This window comes from Hordeum vulgare, chromosome 2H (assembly GCF_904849725.1).
Source record: "Hordeum vulgare subsp. vulgare chromosome 2H, MorexV3_pseudomolecules_assembly, whole genome shotgun sequence".
In the NCBI taxonomy this organism is placed as follows: Eukaryota; Viridiplantae; Streptophyta; class Magnoliopsida; order Poales; family Poaceae; genus Hordeum; species Hordeum vulgare.
The window spans coordinates 54,108,181-54,119,577 of NC_058519.1; the positions used below are offsets into that span (position 1 = coordinate 54,108,181).

The 11,397-nt window shown below is 42.8% G+C and overlaps 1 protein-coding gene across 1 annotated transcript; it reads left to right on the plus strand.

The window, feature by feature from the left end:
* Nucleotides 1–4,722: 4,722 nt before the first annotated feature.
* On the plus strand, nt 4,723–7,610 carry LOC123424862. The gene is made up of 10 exons (XM_045108559.1): nt 4,723–5,044; nt 5,130–5,254; nt 5,390–5,494; nt 5,636–5,727; nt 6,022–6,096; nt 6,195–6,264; nt 6,429–6,530; nt 6,882–6,996; nt 7,097–7,159; nt 7,304–7,610. The coding sequence occupies exons 1-10, from the start codon at nt 4,879–4,881 to the stop codon at nt 7,384–7,386; spliced, it is 996 nt and encodes a 331-aa protein (XP_044964494.1). The 5' UTR covers nt 4,723–4,878; the 3' UTR covers nt 7,387–7,610.
* Nucleotides 7,611–11,397: the final 3,787 nt, after the last annotated feature.

Below are 11,397 nucleotides of genomic sequence, written 5' to 3' on the forward strand. Positions count from 1 at the left end.
CTCAGCCACTTCAAATGCACCTGTACCCGAGGAGATTCAGCAGGTGTTGCAGGAGTATTCAGATGTGTTCGATGAACCACAAGGTCTTCCCCCTCGCAGAGCCTGCGATCACCATATTCCTTTGTTACCAGGCGCCCAACCAATCAGCATCCGTCCATATCGTCACTCCCCAGAAACAAAAGATGAAATTGAGCGGCAAGTTGAGGAACTGTTGGCAGCTGGGATCATTCAACATTCAACCAGTCCGTTTGCGTCTCCCGCCATTTTGGTGCGCAAGAAGGATGGCCAGTGGCGCTTATGTATTGATTACCGCAGGCTCAATGCTTTGACAGTGACTCCGAAATTCCCTCTGCCAGTTATCGACGAGTTGCTTGATGAATTGTCTGGAGCAAGTTGGTTCTCTAAATTGGATCTTCGTGCTGGATACCACCAAATACGCCTAGCTGAAGGTGAAGAATATAAAACAGCCTTCCAAACACATTCTGGTCACTATGAGTACAAAGTGCTTCCATTTGGAGTCACGGGGGGCCCATCAACGTTCCAGGGTGCTATGAATCAGACTTTGAAGCCGGTTGCACGAGTTTGTGCTCTGGTTTTCTTTGACGACATTTTGGTGTTCTCTAAGACCTTCTCTGAACATGTCCAACATCTCACTCAAGTGTTGCAACTCTTACGAGCTGATCAATGGCAAATCAGAATGTCAAAGTGTGCGTTTGCGCAGCGGGAACTATCCTATTTGGGATTTATCATTGGTGAGCAAGGGGTCTCGACTGAGCCGAATAAAGTTATGCGCGTCCAACAATGGCCATTGCCGCACTCAGTCAAGCAGCTCAGGCAGTTCTTGGGGCTTTCCGGATACTATCGTAAATTTGTCCGTCATTATGGTATTATTGCTAAAACACTCACACATTTGCTGAAGAAGAATGTTCCATTTGTATGGACTAGCGAGTGTACAACAACATTCGAGGCGTTGAAACAAGCATTGGTTACAGCCCCTGTCCTAGCCTTGCCAGATTTCCATAAACAATTCACCATTGAAACCGATGCCAGCGATTTTGGTGTTGGGGCAGTTCTGCAACAAGATGGGCACCCATTGGCCTTCTTAAGCAAACCTTTGGGACCGCGCAACAAGGGGCTTTCCACCTATGAAAAAGAACTGTTGGCAATTTTGTTGGCTGTTGATCATTGGCGGCAATACCTGCAATCTGCTGAGTTCGTGATCAAGACCGATCAACGCAGCCTGGTGCATCTTGAAGACCAGCGGCTGCACACCCCGTGGCAGCAAAAAGCGTTCACTAAACTCTTGGGTTTGCGCTATCGTTTGTGTTATCGTAAGGGGTCCGACAATGGCGCAGCAGACGCTCTTTCCCGGCGTCCGATTTCTGAAACTGATGAACTTTATGCGATATCTCTCTGCTAGCCAGCATGGCTGAGGAAGTGCGTCAAGGGTATGCACATGACCCATCTTCACAGAAGATCATTGATGATTTACAATCAGACCCACGGTCACATCGACACTTTGTCTTTGAGAGTGGCTTATTGCGCTACAAGGGCAGAGTTTGGATCGGCCGCAATCTTCTCCAGCAGCAACAACTATTGCTCGCAGGACACCAGTTTGCCATCGGTGGTCATTCGAGAGCTCCGGCTACGTACCAACGCTTGAAGGCTGTGTGCGCATGGCCTCGCATGAAGCGTGTGGTTACTGACTTTGTCCAAGCCTGTGCTGTATGTCAACAAGCCAAACCAAAGCGGTGCAGATACCCAGGTTTACTCGAACCCCTTCCCGTACCGGATCGTGCTTGGCAAATGGTCTCCATGGATTTCATTGAAGGGTTACCCCAGTCCGGCAGATATAACTGTATATTGGTTGTTGTTGACAAATTTTCCAAGTACAGCCACTTCCTTCCTCTGGCTCACCCGTTCTCGGCGTCTCAAGTAGCAAGCACTTACATTGATCAAGTTTACAGGCTGCATGGTCTTCTTGATTCCATCCTATCTGACCGAGACCCCATCTTCACAAGCAGATTTTGGCAGGAATTATTCCGACAATCCAACAGAACTCTGAGAATGAGCACCCCTTATCACCCAGCTACGGACGGCCAGACAGAGCGCGTGAACCAATGTTTGGAGACATTCTTACGTTGCTTTGTCCATTCCTGTCCCAAGAAATGGAGTTCTTGGTTAGCTTTGGCAGAGTATTGGTTTAATACGAGTTGGCATAGTGCACATGGCAAGTCCCCATTCTTTGTGCTATACGGCCATGACCCGCGGCATTGGGGGATTGAAGCAGCTGCAGCTACCCCAGTCGATGACCTCAACACTTGGCTTTCTGAGCGTGTGGAAATGACTTCCTTGATCCGGCAACACTTGCTACGAGCACAGACGCGGATGAAGCACCAAGCTGATAAAGGGCGGTCTGAACGGACCTTTGCAATTGGTGATTCTGTCTACATCAAGCTCCAACCTTATGTCCAGAGCTCTGTCGCTCGTCGTGCTTGCCACAAGCTGTCTTTCCGGTACTTTGGTCCTTTTCTCATCCTTGAGCGCATTGGTCAAGTTGCCTACAGGGTGGCATTACCGGAGACCTCTCGGATTCATCCAGTGTTCCATGTCTCCCAACTCCGCAAAGCTTTGCAGTCAGGTGTGTCAGTTTCCCCAATTTTACCACATGATTCTAACCAATTTGCTGTTCCCCTGGAAGTTCTTGACAGTCGTCAGAAGACCAAGGCCAACCGTGTGGTGGACCAGGTTCTGGTACGATGGTCAAGCGATAGCCTTGATCCTACCTGGGAAGACCGTGATGAACTGCAATCACGTTTTCCGTGTGCAGCGGCTTGGGGGCAAGCCGCAACTCAAGGAGGGGCGGGTGTTAGCAACTCTGCCACCAGTGGGCCACCATCACAGCTAACTACCAGACCCGACAACATGGAAGCCCAAGGCCCACTGAGAAGAGACCGAAGGCCCAACCGGAGAGTGCTGGGTGGCCAGTGGGCGAACGCAGCCTGGTTACACAAGGAGGCAGAGGGCGAGAAGAGGAGGGCATCGAAGATCGATCAGGACGGCTCGGCGGCGGCGGCTACCTTAGAACCCTAGTTTCCTCTTCTTCTTCCTCTCAGATTCTGCACAATTGTGCTTGTAAGGAGGAATCATGTACTGCCACTTATCTTGAGATCAGAGATACTAGTGAGCTGCTAACATTCGGGTTCAGGTTCACCGTCGACGCGGGCACCGTCGCCTACCAGCTCCGCTCGGGCCTGTCCGCCTCCTCCCCCGTGCTGCACGTCGGCATGCTGCCCCCCGCGGCCGCCGACGCCGCCTCCGACGAGCTGACCAGCTTCTCCTGCCTCCCCGCCGACCTCCACCGCAGGTACTACCACGGCTTCTGCAAGCACTACATGTGGCCGCTGCTCCACTACCTGCTCCCGCTCACGCCCTCCACGCTCGGGGGCAGACGCTGAACCAATTAACGGTCAACATAACGGTCAATGTAAACAGGGCTTGACTACTATGCCACATCAGCACTTTCATGCGGGCCATCCTTGTCATAAACTGATTTAAACAAACCAAATCGCCAACTTTTCTGACATGGTAGTTTTTTACCATAGATTAAGAAAATTTTGGTAGTTTTTCGCACAAAATCGTAAAGTGGTAGCTACTGGACACGGTTGCCCGAATTATGGTATTTTTTGGCAATTTACTCCTCGATGGGGCATAGTTCAGTATCCTGCTAGAACTTGGAGCATCAAGAAGTTGTGGAAAGTGATGACTGCTTGTGTGATCATGCACATTATGATCGTAGATGATGAGCGTCCGGAACGTCTACACGATCAAGGGTTTGAATTTCAGGGTGACAATGGGGTGCCTTAGCATGGCAGAGAAGCGGCATCGTTTGCATAGTTCATCCAATTTCATCTTAAAATGCGTGATTTAGAAACTCATATTCAGTTGCAAGATGATTTGGTTGAACATATGTGGGATCATGTTGACAATCAATAGGTGTATTTTATAGATAATTTAATTTTTATTGGGCTTGTAAAACTTTGCTATATTTTACTTTTGATTGTGAAACTATGTTATATCATTTACTGTTGCAAAATATGTAAAATATCTGTATTTGTTCAAAAACTGACGGCTAGCCGGCCAGGCGAACAAATATGTATCGGGCGCGTTGAGCTCGCTGCCAATCCAAATCATAACTCAAATGGATACGAAGCCGACGGACGACCCAAACGAACGAAAAGCGAATAAAATCATCGTCCGTTTGAGTCGACCGGTTCGAGTTGTTCTTAACCAAATCGTTCGAAGGCCCAAATGAGCTGAAAACGTGCGCAAAGGAAGAGGTGGCAAAGGGGAATCTGTTTGCCTGTCCGTATCTGCAGCTATGTTCACATTGGCGGGTCTGAAGTCAAAATTCAACAGCCCTGATCCTCAACTTTTCCAGACAAAAAAGAAATCATACGATGATCCTGGTACTCGTAAGAAGCAAATTGGGTAATTGCTTGCCACAGGTAGGCAGCACACTGCCCTCCATCTACAGGAGTGATAACCGAAAATACTTGTATCGACAAATGCCATCGAGTGCTCGTTTCTTCTCCCAATCATGCGGATAAACCGTGCAAGCTCAGATGTGCGGTCAGCAATGGCGTCGCTGTCTGAAGAATCTCGAGCCATTCACACATGGTTCCATGCTCCCATGCTCCTATTAAGTGCACTACTCACACTCATAGACTGAGCAACACAATTATCAAACGACCTCAAGCTCAGCTCAGCTCAGCCCACAGGTAGAGTACGTGGCTGCAGTGCAGCGACGGAAGAGTTCGCCCCTCACTCGCTAGCTAGCCAGCTATCTCCTTTGAGCTGAGTCACCGGCTCACCGCCATGGCGCTCAGCCTTCGGGCCGCCGCGTCCCTCGCCGCTCCGCCGTCGGGCGCACGCGCCCGCCGACGCCCCGCCTCGGTGGTGGTCCGCGCCACGGCGTCCCCTGCGGCGCTCGACAACCGGAACCGGCGGCGAGAGCAGAACGTCTCCGGCGAGTTCTTCGTCGGTGAGCTCCCTTGCCCGACCTCAGATTTGACTGTGTTATGTAGTACTGGGCGCCTGATCTTAGCTTGACGCGCGTGCGTGGGCAGATCACCGGTGCATCGACTGCGCCACCTGCCGGTGGATGGCGCCGGAGGTGTTCAAGAGGGTGGACGGCATGTCCGCCGTGGCGGCGCAGCCCAGCTCCGAGGAGCAGAGGACCAAGGCACTGCAGGTAACATCATTACTACCGCTAGCTGCAGCTAACCAGTGTGATTCGGATGCGCGACACTGGAGACCGACAAAAATTTCGTTTTGCTTTCTAGTTACTGAACAGTTGAGTTCATGTTATCTCTGTACATTTTTGCAGGCTTTGCTCTCTTGCCCAACAGCATCGATCCACACCGACAAGCCGGCGAAGGACATTCTCCAAGTGCAGAGCACGTTCCCGCTCCCCATCGATGACGATCTTCCTGTATGAACATTTTCATATATGCTCCCTCTTTAACTTTCTGTACTACTAAATACAAAATTCGGCAACGAAAAGTTGTGTGCTTGTTTTTTTTTACAGTGTTGGTTAATCATTTCCTACCCCTGTATATGTGCTGTGTTTCAGGGTGTTTATCTTTGCGGTTACCATTCCGAAGACTCATATGGAGCAACATCTTATCTTATAATTCACCCAGAAGGAAACATAATGGTTGACAGGTAAATAAATTCCAAGCAACTTATGAAGTTTCCCCTCGGCTACAGGGTTGTGTATTTTTGTGGTAGAAGTTCAGTTTAAGCCCAAAGTAGTAGTGTTGAGCAATTTGAGTAGCATCGTGGCATAAATGAAGCAGGGAATAGATTCCTGTAATCCATATGTGTAGTTTATGGTTGGTCATTAATTGATTTTTGTTCGTAACCTTGATGAACGCAGTCATATATTTCCCTGTTATAATACAAACAGCAATCTATTATATTCGCTATAGTTGTTCTGATAACCTCTTAATATTTCAGTCCAAGGTATACGCCGAAACTTGTGGACAAGATCGAAAAACTCGGTGGAGCGCGCTACATGTTTTTGACCCACATGTATGTTCAGACTTACACAATTCTACATTTATCTATTTATGCATTTGTGGACCTTTTTATTAAGGAGATTGAAGATCATCTAACCAATTACCAAACAGTGATGATGTAGCGGATCATCGGAAGTGGGCTGAGCGGCTGAAATGCGAGAGAATCATCCATTCAGGAGATGTAAGAGCACCTGTAGAAAGGAACTTACTGGAATATCTTAAGAGTTCTCACACGTCATGTTTGAAGGATATTCAGAGTTGTATTACAATTTCTAGATTCTAAAATTGTAATTCGCTTTATGATATTTTCCCTGATTATCTACTGCGATAACCTTGCTGACACAGGTAGTGGACATTACTGCTGATGTCGAGCGGAAACTTACTGGAAGTGGTCCCTGGAACATTGGAAATGATTTTGAACTTATCCATACCCCAGGCCACACCGAAGTAAGAAACTCAACGAATGAATGGAATTACGTTGAATATACATCTAGCCTTTGGTTATGGACAATTTTATGTATTAAAGAGGAGTTGGGCTTAGAAATAAGTGCACTATGGCTAGCTGGCTGCAGAAAATAAGATTAAAAAAGATTTTATTATCAATCCCATCCTGTCCAGATTTTCTTGAACTTCAGAGAATTATGCTTGTATGTTATTCTTTGAATAGACAAGATGGATGGATGGTAGTGATGTCATTAATTAGTGGTCATTTTAACAATAATTAAATTGCACCATACTGATCTTCCCCTACACGTCTAATGTAAGATTCACCCATGAAAATGAAAACATTTTATGTAGGGATCGGTCTGCTTGTTGTACAAACCGCTAAAGGCACTATTCACTGGCGACCATGTCGCAAAATCAGAATATTCAGACGAACTGAATCTCTTTCGGATGTACAGCAAGCAATCAGGTAGTACAGTCCACCCTTATCCCTAGAATTTCAGTTGTACCATAGAGTTAAACTTAAATCCTAATTGATCTATATATATATATGTTGCGCAAACTTGCAGTGAATTTGCAACTGGATAGCATGAGGAAGTTAATGGACCTAGATTTTGAGTGGTATTTACCTGGTGAGCATCCCTTCTAAGTATTGCATACATAATATATATTATCAAAATCCAGTTTCGTATCTCGACCTGCAAGCCATCTCGTAAGATCTTCAATTCAATTGATTTTCTTTAACTTTCACTGATTTCTTAGTTGTCTCTCTCCAGGGCATGGCTATCGAATCCGGTATGAAGACGTACATGCCAAAAATGCAGCTATTGAGTCTCTCCTAGCTAACTACAAAAACTAGGGAGCATCTTGTGACAACGTACTTCCCAAATAAGGATTCCAGAATAAAGGGACCAGGTTGATATGGAGTCCTAGTATCCAGCGAAATAATGATCGATGCTACTGCTTTTACATTTCTCCAAACATTATGCTAATGCTTATATCAAGTACTAGTACTTGATATCTCTCTCCAAGATGTATAAGGGTTGGGCATGCTTATATCAAGTTACGGACATTATTGGGGCATCCTGCAAAAGAAAATATAATGTACTCCCTCGGATCCAAAATAAGTGTCATGGTTTTAGTTCAAATTTGAACTAAAACCATGGTACTTATTTTGGATCGGAGTAGTAGTTTTTTGAGACCAAATATCATGCTTATGTGGAGACCAGTGTTTACTTTTATTTTATTTTTTGGGACATCGTACCTTGTTTATTAAAAGAAATCATTCAGTTAAGTTAGTAGATCAAGCATAGGCCTTTGCTTTTTCTTTTTGGCCCTGTGTGGCCCTTCATGTAATAACGCGTTGGATGTTTGCTACGTTCCAATGATTTAGTGGCTGTGTGCATCGACCAATGCAGAGGACAAAGGTTTCCCTCATTTTTGGAAACAAGTAGATCAAGCATCTATAACAACATATGTGCCTAATGATTGCTTTTATTTATTGCAAAATATTGATTGTCATATGTTACCTTTTCCACAAAACAACAAGGAAGGAACACTGAAAACAAAATAAGAAATGGTAAATAGCTAAAAAAAACCATATTTGGGACACCTCTAGGCTATCTGGTAGATTTTGCCGTATCGTAACCTTTGAGCTTAGACCATCTTCAACAGCCTTTGTATATTGAATTGTTAAAAACTTGTTATAGTAAGAGTAGGGCGAAGGTTTACAAAGCCAACATATTTTTTGTTTTGATAACCTTTATATATTGAATTACTATATTTGCATAAAACACACAATGACATGTGGGGACAGTTTGTCATAGACATATTGCATACTAGCATACGTACATGTATATGTATACTAGCATAACTCGCGTTCACGTATACATTCACACACGCGTACACTTACACACATGCAGCACACACGTACACACACATACATATGCAGCACATATGCGTACACGTACATAAATAAACACATACAAGTACACACGCACACACTAGTACACGGATCCACCTGTCATTGAGACAAACTGAGGCTTGCTAAAATTTAACAAAGTGACTTTTGGCATGGCAAATATGTAAAGTGTAGATGCAAATATAACAAGCTTTGTAAAAAAAAACTGATGATGAATCATTTATACAAAGGTTGTTGGAGAAGATTTTTTGACCAAAATTTATAAAATAGCAAATAAATGTAAATATATAAAAGCTGTTGAAGATGCTCTTACAGGTCTATTTTGGTTCCGTGGGCGGTTTGCATGGTAAGTGACGGGCTCATTTACCTGATCTCGTCAAACCTAAAAAAGCAAAACTCAACACGAACTTTGCTTTGGTATTACCCCTAGAAAAGTTTGCAGATCGATGCAGGTTAAAGGTGAAGATTACAAGGTATCCCTTCAATAAAAAGTTTTGCGGATTCTGTTTTTTCAGCCGAGGCAAAGTTGTACTTTCTTCGTTCCTAAGGGCATGTTTGAGACTGCTTCAATTTATCAAAATCAGCTTCACTTCATCAAATTCACTTTGGAGCAGTTTTATACAAAAGCTATAGCACTATCAAGAGAATGTTTGGCTTCCACCTAGCTCCAGCTTCAGGAATAAAAAATTTGGTGAAAAGAATCTATTTGATTGGTTGAAGGGATAGAAATGAAGGGGTATCCACTTACTGGTGGTAGTGGTGGGTAATTTCTCCTCAACTCCAGCTTAGAGTTTTTTGGAGCACCCTCTCATGAGCATCATAAAAACTTTGAAGTTGTACCCCTGATTCTAGTTTTTTTGCGGAACGGCATATCATGAAGTTACCCCGTTTGACTTGTCTTTTTTGGAGCAGAACTGAATTTTAAGGAGCAGAGCAGTCCCAAACATGCTCTAAGTATAAGTCTTTTTAAAGATTTACTAGGAACTAAATACGAAGCAAAATACATAAATCTATATTTTAAAGTATATATCTATATAGGGAGCCACTACATAGCGGCACAACACATGCGTTTTTTGATGTTGCGGTTTTCTTCGCGCATGCAAACTAATACACCAGCATGACATCAGCGAAGATTCCTTTAATGTTAAACTTTAAAAAAGTTTTATCTCTTAAACTATAAACCAAATTGACGATCCGCTTTCACCGCTAGCTTTCTCGCATTGAGATCTTCGAAACTAGATCTCATGTTGACATGTTTCGATAATATTTTTTTTCGCCGATAGTTGCCAGAATACTATTGTTTAGTTGTCACATTATTTGTCACATAGTTCTCACATTAAATTAACTTGATTATCAGGTTTATGAATGTCGATATACTCCATTAAAAAACTTTATTCATTATGCTTGTACTGGTTCATGCATTTACTTGCTTATTGTTAGTGTTTTAATAACCATTTTTTAGCTCCACATAACACTGCAATGCTTCAAAGGTATAAAATTATTGTTCCGGTAACTATGTATAATTTTTGTCACAACTCCACATCCGGAAGATGACAACTATGATGACATAAATGTGGTAACTAGGGACGATAAAAAAATCAACGAAACATGTCAAAATGGAATCTTATTTTGAAGGTCTCGTCGAGACGAACCTAATGGTAAAAGCGAATCTTCAATTAAATTATTAATCTGTGAGATAAATCATTTTTTAGCCCGCATGCATGCATGTATGCATAGAGCCCATGCTATTGTGGAGCAGGTTGAAAACGACGGGTGTCTTGTTTTTTAATGCTTGGGCATCCGCACGGGAAGGACATGGTGCGGCCGTGCTAATTAGATTTTCTCATCTATATACATCCGTATGTGGTTTACTAGTGGAACGTTAAAAAGACTTATCTTATCTTACCTCTTACCTATTAATAAAGAAAATAGTACTTCTTCCGTACGTCATCCAAATTGTCCTTAAAGTTGACTAAAATTACCCACCAATGCAACCTATAAGTCATAAAAAACGTTTCAAACAGGAAAATCTCCGGACTGGGCCGGCCCATGTAGGCACCTCCTATATTACGCTCTGGGCGTTGAAAAAAGATGCAGCACACCTGTTTGGGCCGGCCCATGCGTGGCGCCTGTTTTTTAGTTTAGTTTTTTTATTTTTCTTTTCAGTTCCATTTTGTTTTTCTACTTTAAATAATTTAGAACTTCAAACAACTTTTCTCAATTTTAAGAAACTGAGAATTTCGAAATAAAATATTCTTTTGAGAATTCAAAAACTACTCAGGAGTTTTGAAAAATGTTTGCATAAAAAAATGTTTAAACTTTGAGAAAATGTCTATAAAATAAAAAAAAGTCAACAATTTTAAACAAAAATCCGTGTAAAAATCTTAAAAACAGTTCATGCCTCTGTTTTTAGTCTCAATTTTTATTTTCATTTTTCTGTTCCGTTTTTTAGTTTAAATAATTTAGAACTTTGAAAAACTTTTGCAATTTATAAAACTGGGAATTTTGAAATAAAAGTTTGAAGAAAATATAAAATGTTTGTGAATTCAAAAAATGCTCAGGATTTTTGTAAAAATATTCGCATATTCAGGAAAATGTTCATAATTTTGAGAACAATGTTGGTGAAAACAATAAAAGTCCATGATTCTGAAAAAAAGTTTGTGTGTTATTGTTTGAGTGCAATTGAAAAAAATGTTTGCTAATTTAAAAAATGTTAATGCATTTCAAGAAATGTCTAAAATTTTAAAGACATAATATGTTCAACATTATTGGAGATTACAATTATTTTTCTTCCGTTGCAACGCATCGGTCCTTTTGCTAGTATTAGAAACGGAGGGAGGTGTATTGATTTAACATGTTTTTTTTTAAGGGAAAATTGATTCAACATGTAACCGTGCCGTCCCTTGACTAATGACGGGCCTTGTTTTACCTTGGGCCACAAACCCGAAG

Excerpts from the sequence above, each read along its gene's own strand:
- LOC123424862 (XM_045108559.1), top strand. The coding sequence starts at position 4,879 with ATGGCGCTCAGCCTTCGGGCCGCCGCGTCCCTCGCCGCTCCGCCGTCG. Across the intron at positions 5,255-5,389 it reads AGAGGACCAAGGCACTGCAG|GCTTTGCTCTCTTGCCCAAC; the intron begins GTAACATCATTA and ends ACATTTTTGCAG. Across the intron at positions 7,160-7,303 it reads TTTTGAGTGGTATTTACCTG|GGCATGGCTATCGAATCCGG; the intron begins GTGAGCATCCCT and ends GTCTCTCTCCAG.